The 18,617-nt window shown below is 43.2% G+C and overlaps 1 protein-coding gene across 3 annotated transcripts in view; it reads left to right on the forward strand.

Moving 5' to 3' along the window:
- The window catches only part of fam49al (family with sequence similarity 49 member A, like), a 34,935-nt gene that overhangs the window by 1,273 nt on the left and 15,045 nt on the right, over window positions 1-18,617 (forward strand). Inside the window, exons 2-3 of one of the 3 annotated variants that reach the window (XM_069721509.1) lie at window positions 13,774-13,864; window positions 17,951-18,030. In XM_069721509.1, the coding sequence (XP_069577610.1) occupies window positions 17,961-18,030 (70 nt within the window). In that variant the 5' untranslated portion in view covers window positions 13,774-13,864; window positions 17,951-17,960. Of the gene's footprint in view, window positions 1-13,773; window positions 13,865-15,332; window positions 15,370-17,950; window positions 18,031-18,617 lie in introns of those variants that run through there. The other 2 variants (XM_069721507.1, XM_069721508.1) reach the window with 2 other exon arrangements.

Genomic DNA, 18,617 nt, shown 5'->3' on the forward strand with positions numbered 1-18,617 from the left:
ACTCTGCAGGTCTTCTTTGTGTGTGTGTGTGTGTGTGTGTGTGTGTGTGTGTGTGTGTGTGTGTGTGTGTGTGTGTGTGTGTGTGTGTGTGTGTGTGTGTGTGTGTGTGTGCGTGCGTGCGCGGGGGAGATGGAATAAGAGAGAGAGAGAGCGATGCTGTGGATGGACAGATGGACAAATAGCAATGATTGAAAGAGAAGGCAGTGATGAAGTGTGTGTGTGTGTGTGTGTGTGTGTGTGTGTGTGTGTGTGTGTGTGTGTGTGTGTGTGTGTGTGTGTGTGTGTGTGTGTGTGTGTGTGTGTATGGACAGGCAGAGGGGGACAGAAACTGGCATGAGAGGTGTGTTAATTGAAAGTTCTGGTTCCTGTCTGTCCTTCCTGTGATCTATTATAATCCATGTTAGTAGATTAACAGATGATTTACTGCCATGCTGACTTGGATGATGCACTATAACACACACACACTACACATCACACACCAATTGCATGTATATCTTATCTTCTCTTGTAAATAAATATACATATACTGTGCATGTGGGTATATATGCACTACACACTGCAGATACACAGGCATACATGTGTAACTTCAACAATATACATGACACATTTCAACATGTCAACTGATAAAAGTAATATACGTATAAATATGTGCACATGTACACACATCCAGCTGTATATTTAAAAGTATACAGTATATTGCACATCTATCTAAAGGCCTATATGCATCTATACATAGAGCAAATTAGTGTGTTAATCAAAATGTGTGTGTGTGTGTGTGTGTGTGTGTGTGTGTGTGTGTGTGTGTGTGTGTGTGTGTGTGTGTGTGTGTGTGTGTGTGTGTGTGTGTGTGTGTGTCTGTGTAGGATTTTTTCCGGTCTGAGATGGAATGGTGGCTGCTATGGTATTTACTCCGCTGTTGCTAGGACACTCCCTTTGAACATTTTAACCGAGCCTTTTCATTGGCCTGTTGCGATGATGCAAGATTCCCTCACCCCAAATCTTTCCTGAGCGCCCATAGAAACATGCCCGTCTGCATTTCCTCCACTCTCCTCACTCCTTCTCTGTCAGTCACTCTTTTGTCTTGCACCCCTCCTCTCCTCTTTCCTTTTTCTTTTCTCTGTCAGGAGAGATCTTCCTGTCCGTTCCCTCTATTCATCTCTCTCCTCCGTCATTACTTCACAAATTAATTCCTTCTCCCAATAACTCTCTCCTCCCATCAGTCTTCATCAAGCCGGTACTCTCTTGTCACTTCCTTCTCTCTCATCCAGTCAAAACGCTCGCCGCAAAATGGTGTTGACAGCATGTGGCGTTGTCTTCCAGTGCCTCACGATCATCCTCTCCTGTTGTCTTGTGGAGGATTAGTCCTCCGTGTGCCTCCCAATGTCCCATTTCCTCCGTCCATATGAGGTGAGGCGTCTTATTAGGCTGCCTTTACCATGTGTCAGGATTATCAGGTTTGACGAGGCAGAAGACAGGAATGGGGGGTTGGGGTGTCACCGTGGAGGAGGCTCCTTTTTATGTTTCTCCTATTGTACATCGCCTTGTCTTTTTTTCCTCAACAATATGTACAAGCATTTTGCAGCCACACTGCAATTACCACAAGTTCACAGCTACACCTCATTCCCTGTAAAGTAATTTACTTCACACTGCGGAGGTGTGCAACCTGACAGCTCCGGCATGTTGGTGAATACATGTTGAGGGAGCAGGAATAGAGAAGAAGGAGAAAAAAGAAAGGAAAGCACCACGAGAAGGGAAGCAAGGACAGCTATTTTCAGTCTGTTTTGAAGAAGCACCCATCAGGTGGAATGATGTGTATTGTTCTCCTCCAGCCTCCCCTGAACTAGACATGGCCGAGGTCGCAGCGTAACCGCGACTGACAGTTTACGAATGAGGCAGATGAGTGACACGTACAAGGACGTGAGAATGTTTGCAGCTACTCCAAAGTGTCATGGTTCACATCTGAAGAAGTGTTTTTGTCAAAACATTTTGACACAGAGTAGAGGCCAATAGGACAGCCTGGAGGAGTTTTTTAAAGCCTGCTGAGTCAATATGATGTAAGTAAAGACATTTGCGCCGTCCTGCTTCTTTCTATGAAGCCAGGATTTAAACGATTGCTCTTTTTTTGAAAGAAAAGCTTTCCAGACAGACCTTTCCTCACGTATAATGCTGAAAGACACAAGCCGATGGGCAGCCATGTTGCATTCAATCCTTTCATTCAACAACATCATCCATATGTTTGTCCATGTGGCCGACTGGTCTTCTCCAAATGCCTGACAAACCACGGTCTTCTCATCTTTTCGACTATCCGACCCATCTGTCCGCCAGCAACATCTGCCATTCAAACATCTGTCACTTGAGCTCTCATAGCTGTTGAGGTTCCTCTTGAGTTCAGAGGTTAGATCTGACTATCACTGTCGCCAGGGCTGAAATCATTTAGGCAATTTGAAATGTGATCCGTCTCCACCTGGTAATCTTGTGGTTTTTAATCCAGTATTGTGAGGAATTAGGGATTACCTCCTCAGAGCGGAGATGATCCTGTTAGAGGGGCACTGGGTGGAGTGACAGAGGGCGCAGGGTGAGGGTGGGTCCAGATGTAGGGTACTGCAGGCTTTATCTATGCAAGAGGAGTATGTACATGCAAATCAGAGAACTGGGGATAAAAGAGAAATTGGGAATAGTGCCAAATTATTCAATCTTAAAGAATTATGACTCAAACACTCGTTTTGCTTCCTTGCTGTGAGTTAATTGTGAACATCAATACCACGATCATGTTTGTACAGTAAATATAAAACTTGTGTTTGTAGCTTAGTTCAACACAAAGACTCGAAGCAGGCGGAAACAGCCACAGCACGTCCAAGGATAACAACAACTACCTTCCTCTGCCTCTTATGTTTACTAATTAGTGCTAATTAATTCCTTATACTAAATGTTATGCATTTTTTAAATTGCTAAGTGTAAAAAATCTTGCTCTCCAAGGACTCAAACCGAGAGCCCTGATCCCAAAATAATCCTGCACAAACCAACAATGAGTCATTTTTATAAAACAAGCAAGAGCTTGTGACTTACATCATCCTAGATGCTAGTGGACAATTTATGTTAGCTGAGGAAAGGGCCAAAAAAGAAAGTTATACTGAAGGTATGTAAAAGGTAAATCCCCTCTTGTAATGCCACTTTACACATTGGGAGGCGATGCGATGCATCCAGTCTGCCCTCAGTTTGACTGTCAGACTTTCTTTCCCTGCTGCTATTTAGTAGATGGATTTGCTGGTTTCATAAATGATGATTTTAAAGTTAGATTAAATGGACCCAGTAGCGCATTAACTTAAAAAAAGGCGATCGTGTAAACCAATAGTTTATGTCATAGTTTGCTTATCATATCTGTTAGGCTCGAGCACAGTAGCAAGAAAACAGCCACAACAAAACTATGAAGAAAGTGTTTCAGTGTTGTCATCAGCTGCACTAAAGACCTGTTTTGAAGTGTTAGTCTGCCTGGTTTGTTTGTTAGCCTACATTAAATTGCTTTAGGTTGGTTGATGGCTAGATGTCGAGTAATTTAGTCACATACAGCTACTCTGTGCAATTTACAGCTATCTTAATATATTAACAGTCAGTAATGTTATACAATGGTGTACTGGGAACAAAGCATCGGGATTTGTCCCAGTATGCCAGATGGCCACATCACCCCTGACGATATACCAGCCTACCTTTTTTTTTTTTTTTTTTAAGCGAATGCTACATAGCCACTATTAGCACTAACGGCTTACTGATTACTTAGTAATGTAGAAGAAAGGTTGGGAGTTCAGCATTAAACTTTGTTTTCTTTAGAATACTCTACTTGTTTTTCCTGTCATGTTAGATTAGCAAACCGAACGTTGAGGTGTAGGGGAGCCATCATGAGACGGGATAGGATGGCATGCTAACTTCTTTGACGTAATGTCCATCAAATCTGCCATATTTCACCTTAAAATTCTTCTCTGCAAGGTATAACTACTTCTGAAGCAATTCAAATTTCATATTTCTGTCACCTTCATGATTTTCTTTTTTATTTGTCATTCTTAAAACTAAAGGGAACAAGGATCCTCGAGAGCTGACAATAAAACACTTGATTCAAGAAAAGCTGATTCAATTTCTACAAGTCTACATTTCACTACAAGAGAAATGAGACTTAAGACTCAACAATTGATTAAAGACCGAGAGGTTTTGAAGTGAGGGATTCTTTAATTAAATGCAGACCTTTGAAGCAACTCAATGAATCAGTGAGAAAATAGATTGAGGAGACAGTGAGATTTAATTCTCAGTGACAAGGCAGTCAAGATCTGATAACTCTTCGATCATATTGCCTAACTCTCAATGCTGGATGGCACTTGAGGAAACTGCTGAAAAGTCTTATTAAACTCTGTTATCATCCTTGTTATGGATGTCCTGCTAAAACTCTTTGAAACATTACATGCACTAAGCCACTGAGACGGGCCACAGTGAATCCTCCCCTGCCTCTAACCAGACACGACTTGGCTTGTCAAACTCTCCTTCGATGGCAGTGAAAGAGGAGCGGGTCGGTTTCTGGATGTAATCGGATTGTCTCAGATCTGCTTTCTTAGGCCTTCTGACAATAGCATGGTCTGTTGTGTGTCGATGAGATCAATTGCTATGCACTAACATCGATAAATAGGCCCCAATGTTCACCCTCTGGTCATATTTGAGATCAATATCACCAATTCAGTGGGAAAGTGAAGCCAATTTAAGCCACTGGAAAGAGAGCAGAGTGGGAGGAGAGGAAACAATAGTGATTTTGCAATTAGTGAGTAACAAGTGAACAGGGAAATTATCTACTTAACAATGGCTGCAGCTTTCTTAATACGTTCTGCTGGATAATTTAACCAAGTGTTTTGTTACTGATGCTCAAGGTTAATGTACTTACAAGAGGGAAGAATACGGCCTATCAGCAATGAATGACTCAATGAGTGTATTCAGTGCAGCCACAGTGGGGAGTGTAATTTACCAAATTTCTGCCCACTGTCTAAATCTTTCTCTCTTTTCATTGCTTGATTGCTTGTTAGCATGAGCAGGAAACTCTGAGGAAAATGGGACTACTTCCAAAATAAAAGCAGCATTTTTCTGTGGTCACAGGCTGTAGTAGAAAAAGGGCTGGGACATTATTTACCTACAGAGTTTAGGCTAACGTACGATCAGCAGAAAACTAATAAGAAGGAGTTACTTTAGCTAACAACAGCAAAATAACTCGTGGAAATAATTTATTGACTTAGAATTTTATGAGACTATGAAGCCTGTGGCTTTTTGGATCCAACCTCTAGCGGCACTCGGTGGTATGGTGGCTTTAGGCACTTACGCATTGGCCTCATTTTTTAAAACCAGAAGTTACATCCACTTTTATATACCGTCTATGGGTTTTTCACATTAAAAGAAAGACAGTTTTTTTTTAGTAACAATCAGTAAATTATGAAATATACTCATCCTAACAACTCTGCTGCTTAACCAGGTATATTTTTCTGTAAACTCAGCAAATATGGTCAAAATATCAGAGCAAAAAAACGTGTCTCCTATTGTGCTGTCATACTGGTTCTAAAGAGCATACTTAGCAGTACAAAACAATGCCTTATTCTCTATTGCTCTACATGGATCATCGAATGTCTATTTCAGATCCTTTAACTCTGTTTTTGTTTCAAGTCATGCAGAGTTTGAGTTTTCAACCAATTCACTTTACAAGTGATGTAAAAACTAGACAGCTCGATGAGTGTAGCAACAGTAACTGAAGAGGGCGGGACTTAGTAAACGTCAATTCTCCTTTAAGACTTGTATCTTTGTATGTTGCTGTCCGTGTGTGTGTGTGTGTGTGTGTGTGTGTGTGTGTGTGTGTGTGTGTGTGTGTGTGTGTGTGTGTGTGTGTGTGTGTGTGTGTGTGTGTGTGTGTGTGTGTGTGGGTGGGTGTGTTCAAGTGTGTGACTGCCAGATCTGCCATGGGCACACTAGGATGCTGGCAACCAGGCTTTTATTCTGTGTTTGATCAGGCTTGTGAGACTACACACACACACACACACACACACACACACACACACACACACACACACACACACACACACACACACACACACACACACACACACACACACACACACACACACACACACTCCTTTTTTCCCTTTCTGTGCACATAGACACACATTGACATGCTCAGTAATTAGTTCAGTTGGAGTCAGTAAGGATTTATCTGCTGTATATGTCATTATTTTCGCATCAAGCAACAAAAAACAAGAACAGACATGTTACTCAAAAATAAGTCACTGGACAGAAATAACCAGAAAAAACAGCAACATCTAAAACTTTCACACTAGGGATTCACCAACATGTCCCCAGTCGACTCTTTTTTATTTCATTCTCATCCTGTTCCATCAATTATTTTTCCCCCGCGTCAGCTCGAGCCCATACCTTAACATCGAAGCCAATTTCCTATATTTGAGAGCTGCTGCTGCCATCCTGCCCCTCCCAGTGGGACAGGGAATAGTGTAACACTGCATCCTCTGCCATGTGAGACACACTGCAGCACAGTGTGATGGAGCATCGCCTCCGTCAAGGACATGCTGCGGGCTCGTTCTGCTAGACTTGACTGCACAGAACCAAATATAGATTTGAGGTCACGCTGGGGTTGAAGTTCACTTCATTCATTTATTCTCTGCGGTCTGATGGTGCGGCCAAGAGAGCAAGGCACACGATGTGTCTCAATTCTGCATTGTAATAGTGTGTTTTTCCCTCTGTATAATATTTGTTACAAACAATCTTATCTACAAAAATGACTGTGCTTTACTCGGACAATGAAAATTTGTCTCAGTAGCCGATTCTTTTACATTATTTGAGTTCATTTGTAGCTGTTTCCAGTGTAAATAAAGAGTCAACAGGAAAGCTGTAATGTTGGTTGCTAGTTGACATTTGTCACATCGAAGATGATGCCAATTTAAGACCTTTTATTTTTCTAGGTCGACTTACAACACTTCATACAGCTCTATCCACCTTCTCCAAGCAGGTTGCCATTAATGGCATTTGTTCTGTCGCTAGTTTTCTTACGCTGGCACAGAAAGAAGGTGTGGCCATTTTTAGTGTCACATACAAACTTGGAATTGGCTCAAATGTGTCTCCAACCAGTAAAACAGCCGTCAGTGAACAACAGACCTATTTGGAACTAGTGTGCAGTGATTGAGAGCTACTTTACTGTTTTTTGATAGAGAAGAGAACAATTGGGCAAAGTATTCACCGAAATCACTAGAAACTGTGACTTCTGGACTGATTACCACCAAGAGCATAAATACTGTATACCTCTTTTACAATTGTTATTCTTCTCGACTCGGCTAGTTATAAACTAGAACACCAGAAGTAATCTACAGATGCTAAAACATATTTATCCCAACCCTGTATCATGGCAAAGCGTCAAATGGACACCCTCGTCCACTACATCAAAATGTGAGATAGCCACACTTTGGGCTGTCTAGGTGTGACAGTTACACAATTTCCTGTTGTGAACAAAAAATGAAACCTACTGTATGCTTTGAGCCATTTGATTTTCAGGAAAATTAAACTTTTCTCAAAAACTCATGTTTGGGGTTAGGAAACAAAAAAACAACTCAACAACAACATTGTCACCTCCTGGATTCGTACCTCATCTACCCCTGTTGCGGGACCGTGGTCACATGATCCTTTGTCATGTGACATTGACGGTGTCACACTTTGCTATATACTGGGTTGATTTGTCCATAGGAGCATCATGGTGTCCTACAACTGAAGACACAAATGCCATGCTTTTGAGTACATCTATACTAATAACTACATAATATATTAATAAAAAATATTGATTTAGCATGAGGAATGAACACAGACACAGAGAGATAGAAAGGGACTAAATGAAGCAAAGGATAAGAACGAATTTAGAGTTTTGATTTCTACACAAAGAAAATTTGTGTGATAGATGAGAACAGTGGCCGGCAAAGACATACAGACAGAGAAGTGGACAGACAGAAAGACAGGCAGGCAGACCGTGAACGGTCTGAGAGAGTGAAGGAGAGTTGAAGGAGAGGGGAGTATCAGAAGACAGAGAGACGCCAGGGACTCCAGTTCAAACTGCTTTTATGTACAGTTTTATAGTAGTCCCCGTATCCTTGTCATTCACTCGGTTTTACACACACACACACACACACACACACACACACACACACACACACACACACACACACACACACACACACACACACACACACACACACACACACACACACACACACTGTGTGTATATATATATATACATATATATATATATTTTTTTTTCAATTTAATTCAAGTTAAAACCTTTTCGATACAAATCAAATTAATTCAGTTTAATTTCACGCAAACACACAGAAACTTACTGCACACACAGTGCAACACTATAAAATCTTAGTTCATCGTGGTGAAGTTAACTACATAACTATAAAAACACACACACCACCCTGACCCACATAAAACAGCGCTGTAAGCAGTCCATCGAGGACAAAGAGCGGATTCCTGTACAGGCGTACATCGCATCTTTCTTTGTTTACAGATGGGTGTGTGTGTGTCTGTGTGTGTGTGTTGGGTGTGTGTGTGGGGGGGGGGGGGGATGGGAGGGGGGCAGATCTGGTGTGTTGCAATGGAGGGAAGAGGGTCTGGGGGCAGGGGGGTGCAATTATGTCCACAATTAACTGTAACACACACATATGCACATGCAGACATCATGAGCCCCCTGCGAGCGCATGCAGAACCCTGAAAGCCAGTTGTGTTCTCTTTGATAGCAGCTAATTGGCATCCCACATCACAAATAAAGATAACAAGCGCTTACTGTACATCCATCTCTGCTCTGACAGATGAAGCACAAAGACACAACTGAAATATAGAGACCGAATTTTTTCCAACTCTGCTTTTCCAAGGTTCATGATGCCCCTGAGCCAAACTGTGGTATTCAAAAATTAATGGCTACATTAAATATACAGCATATATTAATCTCTGTGGTGGAAAAAAGAAAGAAAATAAAGCACTGAAACTGAGTTATATTTGCAGGACTCTCTTGCATCAGACACTTTGACAAACAGGATGGTATAACAAACGCACATAACTCTTTATCCACCTCTGAGCAAATAAGCCATGAAATCCCCAAGTTGCTGCCCACTTCTTTATTTCTCTTGCAAAATGATCACGCTTCCATTACACAATTGAAATGGATTCTAGTACAGCTTAAACCTGCCAATCCGTCCCTCTCTGCTGTTTTTCCTGTCTCTCGCACCATCCTCCTCCTTTCTTTGTCAGCTTTGCAACACACTGACTCACAATGCTCATTTGCAATCGCCCTTTCATGAGGCACCATGCACGGCTCTGGACTGGTGTGTGTGTGTGTGTGTGTGTGTGTGTGTGTGTGTGTGTGTGTGTGTGTGTGTGTGTGTGTGTGTGTGTGTGTGTGTGTGTGTGTGTGTGTGTGTGTGTGTGTGTGTGTGTGTGTGTGTGTGTGTGTGTGTGTGTGTGTGTTACAGAGAGGGAGAGAGAGAGAGAAAGCGAGAAGGGGGAGGGGAGATGGAGGAGAAACGTAACCTTCTTCGATTTTCATCTCTCTTTTGCTCTCTGCCACTCCATCGTTCACTCTCACGCTCGGCCTCGTTCCACTTTTATTCTTCTTCCTTCCTCACCTCAACGAGGGACAGCGGTATCTATTATTGTATATGAATGTGTGTGTGTGTGTGTGTGTGTGTGTGTGTGTGTGTGTGTGTGTGTGTGTGTGTGTGTGTGTGTGTGTGTGTGTGTGTGTGTGTGTGTGTGTGTGTGTGTGTGTGTGTGTGTGTGTGGGCCTGAGGCACATTGGTTGTAGCATGCCATCAGCAGTCAATCTTTAGTGATGGCCTGGCTGGGTCTGACACTGCCTCCTCACATGGCTCTTTATCATCTCTCTCCTCTCCTCTCCTCTCCTCTCCTCTCCTCTCCTCTCCTCTCCTCTCCTCTCCTCTCCTCTCCTCTCCTCTCCTCTCCTCTCCTCTCCTCTCCTCTCCTCTCCTCTCCTCTCACATATCCTCATCCTCATCCTCATCTCTCCCTCTCAGCTATAGAAACAATTATAATTTACATTACTGGATTCATATCAGCTTTAAAAAGACATTTAAACTCTTTTCCTGCTAACAATGAAGTGATTTAAATGGGTTTATTGGGGCTCTTTGAGTTAGTTAAGTTCACTCTTCATCCTTCCTCTTCTCCCTCCTTTTCTTTTCAAACACTCATGTGAGCCAGTGACACGACCGCAGCCTCCTGCCTTTCGTCTCTTATCTTTGAGGAGAATAAAGCAGAACAAAGCAGCAGAGGATAGAGGGAGGATATATGAGACACACGAGAAGAGGGAGAGGTCAGGAGGGCGCGTGGTGAGAAGATGAGTGAATGAACGGCTGCATAAAAGAGGAGCTCGGGGTGAGCAGGGGGTGGAGAGATGGGTGGGTCGAGAAGACGGAGCGAGTACAGGAAAAATCATCAGTTAGAAGGACCTGTTCACCGAGCAGAACTAACATGAGTCGAGTGTCTCAGACTCGCAACCAAACAGACAGACGTCTGCATGACATTTTCTTTTTTTTATTGTTCTACCTCTGACTATCAAACCATCTCTGAACACATATCGACCCTCATGGTGGTGAAAAAGCAGCTACTGTACATTTAAAGATGGCCCCACCAGCTGGCTAGACTTCTCTTGACAGTGTCTGCTCTTCGACGGCCGCAGAGTAGTCCGATATTTGATTAACGTGACAGTGATTCATGATGTGGCTCATCGAGTGCCAGCACTAATATCAAAGCTTTCCTAGAATCTGATTGATTAGTTTTGACTTCTTCAAATGTATATAGTTACAGTATATTAAAACTATATTCACAGAGACAAAGGAAAGAAAAATCATGTCTAAGTTGTTGCAGAAAGATGTTTCCATTAAGGGTACCACTGTATGGCACTGAATGTAGTATGAAAACGAAATATGTTCTTTAAAGACACCAGATTTCAGCTCAGTTTTGGGAGATTTTGGAGAAACAGTACCAGGGGTGAAGGACAAAACACTGGGACCTGAAGATAAGCAGTCTCTGTGGGCCCCCTTCTTCTTGATTCATGTATGTCCCACATCTTTAAAACAGTTTTTACAAATATTTTAGCCCAGCACTGTACACATGAATCTGTAGTTTTAGTTCAGTAACTAATGTACCGTTCGTAGCACATTTAAATAAGTAATAACAATCCGTTATATGTGCCTACGTCTCTACATTTCATCTCTTATTTCTCAACATACAGTAGCCTATATCCCAGGTTTTTCATGCCCCCCCACCATGCACTGGGGTTCTGGGTAGTCAGCCACACTTTGTTCCCTATTAAAATGAACAGCGCTCTCATCTCGCATCGTCAAAACACCAAATCAGAAACATGCCCCACACTTTGTTTCTCATTCTTATAAAATGAATATAATATATGTCCCACATCAGATCATTAAACCAGCACACTCAAAAACACCACTGCAGAGTTGATTGAATTATATTGAAAAATACCAGCATGTATGTATGCAGCTGCATCTCAACCCTCCAGTGCTATATACAGTATACAGGAAAGTTGCAGTTTGGTCTTAAGCAGTGCTGAGAAAGCAAACAGGTGGCGCTGAGCTCAAATGGCAAACTGAAGCATTTGATTAATTAGCAGAATTGCAAATAGTAATCCATTAAATTGTATGTTTAGGACCATAAAGCTGGGGTAATATTAGATATCTGCTCTCAATTTGATCTGATACCATAGTTATGATAACAGCTGCTGGAGTGTGTTAACACAGAATTAATTTAAAAGACTCAAACGAGCGAAAGACGACACAAATAAAACAAGCAATCTGACTCAAAAGATGAAGTTCACCATAACTCTGTTCACAATTATTAACCTGCAGTGTCTTAGGTCAAGTGTTCACCTCCCTTGACCTTTGCCCTTTCCCTGAGAGGAGAGATCAATAAACATTAGACAATAATGCCTACATGTAAATCAAAAGACATGTAATTCCAGGAGTGGCCGGTAGTTTACAGCCGCCCACATGTAGGACTCTCTGGTCCCCCACACACTCAGGAGATTGAGGTGAGTCCAGTCTATCAAGCTGTCCGTCCATTCAATCCACCTGATTGATAACACTGAACCGTACCAAGACTGTGTGTTGCCATGAGAATAAGAGGCTGTGTTTCCCTGGCAACCACTCTGCAAATATCCTTCCTCCTGTCTGCACTCTCCCGCTGATGAGATTCGATGATGCAAGGGCAGCGGCAGCGGTGTTAATAGTTACACCAGTCAGCCGGTAAGAGGGTGCTCGAGCTGCGAATGAGATGAGCTTAACAAGCTTTAATCGCAAAATGGTAGAAAGAAAAAGAAAGATGCACCCTCAAGGCTCGCAGATTGGACTGTTTTTAACAATGATCATTTTGAATTGAAGCTCCTCATTTTATGAGAACTTATAAGTGCTGTGCAGAAACTTATCTCCAATGATATTACTCCATCAAGACCACCAGGGGACACTTACAGCAGCAGATTTGCACGATAATAATGAATCAAATAAACTGCGTACAGTGTGCTGACTCATAGTGACACAGAGAATTATTACTCAACTCTGCACCTCCCCATCAGTGCCGCAGAGCTTCTTTTGTTTTATTTAGTTTGTTTCAGCTGACTGTTTTTGTTTTCTGGCCACCCAGTGTTTGGTTCACCCACACTACTCTCGCAGCATCGTCCTCAGCCTCAGCAACTGTTTTTAGTGAGAAGTATGCTACCTGCCCAGCACCAAATGGCAGACACAAAGTTAGAGGCTCACTGGTGAACAAAGCACGAATCAGCTAAAGAGACGGATATTCACCTCAGGACGACCAGAGCAGAGCTAAATGGAGAGTGACTGTGACACTTGTGTTCTTGTTTGATAGTTTAATGTTGGGTTCACTGCTTGTTTCCTACTGGTCTACAGATTGGTTTAAACCAAGCAACAACCAACGATGGCATCACCCGTTGCTGTTTGTGACCAGCCGTTATTAAGCCTTGAGTTTGGATTGCAGCAGTCGACATCTTGCTAGTTCGAAACTGGAAGTGACCACATTTGGGCGAGCTGGGGAGGAGCGAACGGTTGATCTGACTCCATCTGATTGGGAACCCGCTAAGCTCCGCACACCTACAGCGGAAACTTGACTGCAACACAGGCCTGTTAATCAAACAGACATGCCTCCCAAAATACGGCTTTTTGAGGCCTAATATCTAATCAATGATTGGATTACTTTCAGATGGACCAACAGAAAACTAACAAGGAGTGACTTTAGCTAACAACACCACAATAACTTTTGGAAAACATTCATTGACTTTGTATTTTATGAGAGAAGTTGAATGGAAATCTATGGAGGAAGAGGCTTTTAGGAGCCAACCCCAAGTGGCCTTCAGTGGTACTGCACTCTACGGCCTCACTTTTATATGCAATCTGTGGTTAAACATCTTAAACAACAGGTTAAAACATCTTTGAATATTTTGGCTGGTTAAATTTGTGCGTATCAACTTTCACTGCAACACTACCTGAATGAAGTCTGAATAATATTTGTCCAACTATCTTTTTCTTTGCCCTTTATGCCATCATTCTTTAATGAATTTAAAATGAACCAAACTCTACAGTCCTGTTTTTCCCTTCACTGTCCTGCACATGATGTTGAGTTTTATGTTAATTTCTCTGTGTTTTTCCTCTCTGTCAGGTGGTGGGTGCTGATGCTGTAACCACTGTGTGGAGCTGACAAGCCCTGGTTGATGCAGTGAAGTGTTCCAGTGGGATAAACACAAGTGAAGGTAGGAATGAACGATGAGGAGTGAGGGAAAAATTCAACGAGTGAAAAAGAGAAAACAGCTGAAAATGTGTAAAAGAGCACAGCAGAGTGACATCATATGAGAGAGTGAGGAAGATGAGAGGCGGATAGACAATTTGGGGGATAAGGAGCGCTGAGAGATGTGCATCCGCTGGATACAGTAGAGCTGCTGAATGGGTTTGATTCACAGGCTACTGAATACCCAAAGACTGTGGTTAGAGACACAGAGGGGAGAGGGAGTTTGAACGGTATTATTGGAGAGTTAATAGAGGTTAGACTTGGCAAAGATGAGCAGTGCTGTTTCTGTGCTCAGTAAATCCACACTGATGAAGCTCCCGGGCTGTAACAGGAGGGATCTTTCAGTGGGAGCTGAAAAGAGTCCGGGGAGGCTCAGCTCTGCCGCTTGGCTTCCCGTCCGGACCAGGTTTGCTTTTCAGGCCCATGTGGGAGCCGAGCTGGTGTCTTTATTAAGGTTTGAGGAGCCCCTCGGCTCGGCTTCTCTTGCCGGACTACAGATGAGAGCTGTGTGTGCTGTGCAGTTGCATAAGAGAAGCACTTTGCTCCACTTTCACACTGTCTGCCTATAAGCGCTGTGTGTGTGTTTGCGTGTAAGAGAAACCAGTGGCCGCCAAACACACTTCCCGGTTCGACAGAAACTCATGTTTTAATACTCAGAAGGTCAACCTGCAATGCACACAGTGGCTTTTATGCCGTCTACATTATGGAGGCCAGGAGTCTACAAGTTTAATAGCAAACGTGTGTCTGCGCCGCCCTATCGCCATTTCAATTCTGCCACTTGGATTTGTTTGTGCCTAAGGGCCACCAGTGAGACTGAATGGCACCATGACAAGAGATGTGCTGTGACAAGACAAGGCCAAAGGAGCCGGGAGAGTCCTGGCTGAGTGGCGAAACAGAGAAGTGAGGCAGAAAGGAAAGCTGGAGGGGATATTTTTGAGGAACCTGTTCTGACGTCAGAGACAAAAAGAGAGAAGGAGCTTTCTCTGTTTGCGCATGAATTGAAACGATACAGACATGCATCAAGACAATAGAGCCGGAGGGGGGCGGAGGGGGGGGAGAGGGGTAAATATCATGAGCGGATCGCATGCTCTGTATTAAAACCTCACCCGGCAGAGTGCCGTCCTCTACAAACATAGCTCGAAGAAGAAAAACAAAGAGCAGCAACTAGCACTGAGCGAATAGAGAAAACCACAGGCCTTTAAATAGATGGCGGAAAAAGAGAAGTGTGAAGTGGGCAGACGCACATCGAGAGAGACGGAGCGAGAGCAGAAGTTTACATCAGTCTCTAAGAGAAGCAAAGCGTGGCAACCAGTGCCACCGTGGGATCGCTGTGAGGCGCGCTAACCTGGGACTTACTCGCAGTTCAGACAGCAAAGAGGCCGAAGACAGGAGGAAGAGAGGACAGAGGGGGGCGGACGAAACTGAGGGCTGGAGATAAAAGAAGAGGCTAAGCACTCACAGGAAAAGAGGGTAAGAAGAGAGACGCGTGAGAGGCCGCCGGCTGGCTTCATAATTTCCAGCTTTTAAAGCTTGATGAATTGTGTTTGTGCAGCGAGTGTTGTGCGGTTAATTTAAAGACGAGTAGTAACAACTGATGCATCAAGCAACCGACCCAGAGTGTGTGCAGGATGCACGGATGCTGTTTTTTTTTCTCCATCTTCAGCTGAGACGAGCAGACTATATCACCAGGCCAACAGTATCCTGGCAACCATCAGCCGAGCTCTTGCTCTCGGGATGGACCACATGCTGCTCCAGACTCGGAGTATGTGTGTTTATATGTGTGTGTGTGCCTGGTGCGAGGCTATCTCTACACACACACACACACACACACACACACACACACACACACACACACACACACACACACACACACACACACACACACACACACAATGGGCTATTTATGTGTCAGAAATCTTTCATTTCTTTATACGAGGCTGCGATCTGGATCTCAGCTTGACTTCGCCTTTGCAATCACCTTGTCAGGCTGAAGACATGAATGTGTTATTCATATATTCATAGTACCGCTTCAGTGTGTCTCTTAGAGCAGGTGGTCTAAAAGTCAGAGGGAGACGGGGTGTGTTTTACACATTTGGACTCCTGCTCATAGGTTACAGCAGTGACTCAGCACGCAGCTCTGTTTCCTGGCCTGCCAACAGATTATAGCTGTAGATGGAGCAGACATACAATACAGAGGCTGCAGTCCTCATCTGAAACTTTGTCAGCGATGGCTGTCTCAGCGACTGGCCGTGTAACTCCATCCCCTCTGTGTGGACCTCAGTGCTGCATTGCAACACCGTTCTTGCTGAGTAACAGCGAAAAGGGCTACCTTACTTCTTTTTTTTATTTTGTTTTTTTGCAGGATGGTGGTATCTCATAAAAATGCTGATGCTGGCCGTAACTCATTCTTGCAGGTGGAGGGTGTGGGGGATGGAGGGGGGGGGGGGACTGATAGGCCTCCGCTGTGTGCTAACATAGCATATAAACACAGAGGCTACGGCAGAGGAAGTGATACTTGGCAGCTGTTTACCCTCTGCTCCTAAAGTCCCTCTTTATCATCGTGGAGGGAGGTGACGTGTGTGCGTGTGTTTGTGTGCTTTTTTTATGCAACACACACACACACACACACACACACACACACACACACACACACACACACACACACACACACACACACACACACACGTCCACATGTGGTCTGTGAGTCCACTCCTGGTTAATCCTTTGGGTTAATTTCCTCTTAAAGTGGCTCTAAGCAGCTCTTCCTCCACACTGTATGACAGTTTATTCTGTATCAGCTTGTTCCACTTCTTTAATGAAGCTGTGTGATGTTTGAAACAAGGAAACATTCACACACTGGGCTCAATCAAACATTTTAAACACTAATCCAAACTATATTTGGATAAGTTCTGCTGTGAGTAGAGATACTAGTATTATTGGGACCGATTCCCCAAAATTATCCATCTTACGTTAGTTTGTATCGTGAGCAGAAACACACTCTTTACTCTGTGTGTATTTACTAATGCTTGAACATTTACTAATTTAAACTGATGTGAATTGATCACCTTGTTAGTTGAGAGAATTTACACACAGAATCACAAAAGTGATTTTAACATGCTTTGCATCAATTAGAAAAAGGCACAAATGGCAGCTACTTTGGTGGTAATGAAAATGTTTTCAGAAGGAGCCTATTAATAATGAATTTATCTAATAAAGCACAATAAATGGCGCTCTCAGATTGGTCGTACATGAGCTATTTGTGATAATAAACCATGAGGTCTTGGTTTCACTCGGTGGAAATAGGGCCCAGAGTCCTCTTGAAACACCTGTGTCCTTCTGTCTGGTGCTGAGCAGCAGGGGTCTTATTGAGTGTTTGTATTGAGTACAAATTTGTTATTATCAGCTATGTGAATAAATGTTACTAAACATGAGTTGCTCTCGAACACTTTCATTTCATCACAGTAGCTGTCAGAGGAAGGAGACCACCGATGTATAGGAACCTGCACACATGCGGTCTTGTAGATCCTCCCTGTCTGACCTACAGTGTTTCCTAATGACGCTTGCATCATTTCGTTTCATGAAGCTCTTTGGGTATGAAGTATACAAAGCTTGTCATAAAGTATCTATGGACTGCTGCACATAAAGAGCATTAAGGAAGCGAGCGGTCCGTACAAGCAAGGCTGTTATTAGGTTACCATAGTAATGTAAATGTATTAAAACCACTGCTGAGCTCTAGTGACTCCAATAAGTGAGCTACAAGATTCACAAGTGGATTTCGGCGCTCCTGTAATTGAATACAGCGTACGCCGTGGAAGGGATGAACATTGTGATCAGTGTCATTGATGACTGGAGCGTCAGACTTCGCTCTGGACATATTGCTTAGACAGAAGGATGGAGGAGCAAAGGAAGGAGGGGTAATTAGAGAAGTGCAGATGGGTAAAAAACTAAACCGGTCCTGACCTGCTGTGTTCTCCATGTGCCTGTTGTGTGATTTCATACGGGTTGCCAGGTTCTGCGTACTGTATGCATTTTGTTGTTTCCTCCCGTCCAGGTCGCCAGCCATGGGGAACCTCATTAAGGTCCTTGGCAAGGATTTAGAGAACTGTCCACATTTTTTCCTGGACTTTGAAAGTAAGTGAGCGCCCGGGTGTGTGCACGTGTCTGTGTGCTTGCGTCGTGAGTGCACGTGTGTGGAGCAGAGGTGTGCGGTGGGAGGTCGGCGGGTGGAGTCGGGGGAGGCATGTTTGGATGTGAGCTGCTGAGTTGTTGATGGTGTGATGTTGTTGTTGAGGGTGTGGTTTGTCATTATCAGATGCTCTTCAGTCCCACTCTCCACCCAATGATGGTCTATATAGATATATACAGGTTTGCATAGGTAGTTACAGTGAGGCATGAAACGTCATCCAAAACCAACGAGTGTCCACGTTTGATAGGAGCATTAACATTTTATTTCATAGGAACTTGTTTATTTTTTTTCAGTTTTGCTGCTTCACATTTTAGTTACACATCTGACACAGGAAGTAAATACCAAAAATGGGGACGCTCAAATTAAGCAGGGCAGTCTGGGAGAGAGTACTTTAATTATTACGTTTGTGTTTGAGGTCATTTTTGGTTTCTAATTATTTTAATTCTCTCAGTTGAATTCTTCTGTATTTGATTTTCCATGTAATTTTTATTGGTCTTTTAACTTCTTCATCTTCTCTTGCTCATGTTCTTCT

The sequence above is a fragment of the Brachyistius frenatus genome, unplaced genomic scaffold (genome assembly GCF_029030835.1).
Source record: "Brachyistius frenatus isolate BFR_SWC_R1_liver_20210118 unplaced genomic scaffold, ASM2903083v1 Contig_266, whole genome shotgun sequence".
Classification (NCBI taxonomy): Eukaryota; Metazoa; Chordata; class Actinopteri; family Embiotocidae; genus Brachyistius; species Brachyistius frenatus.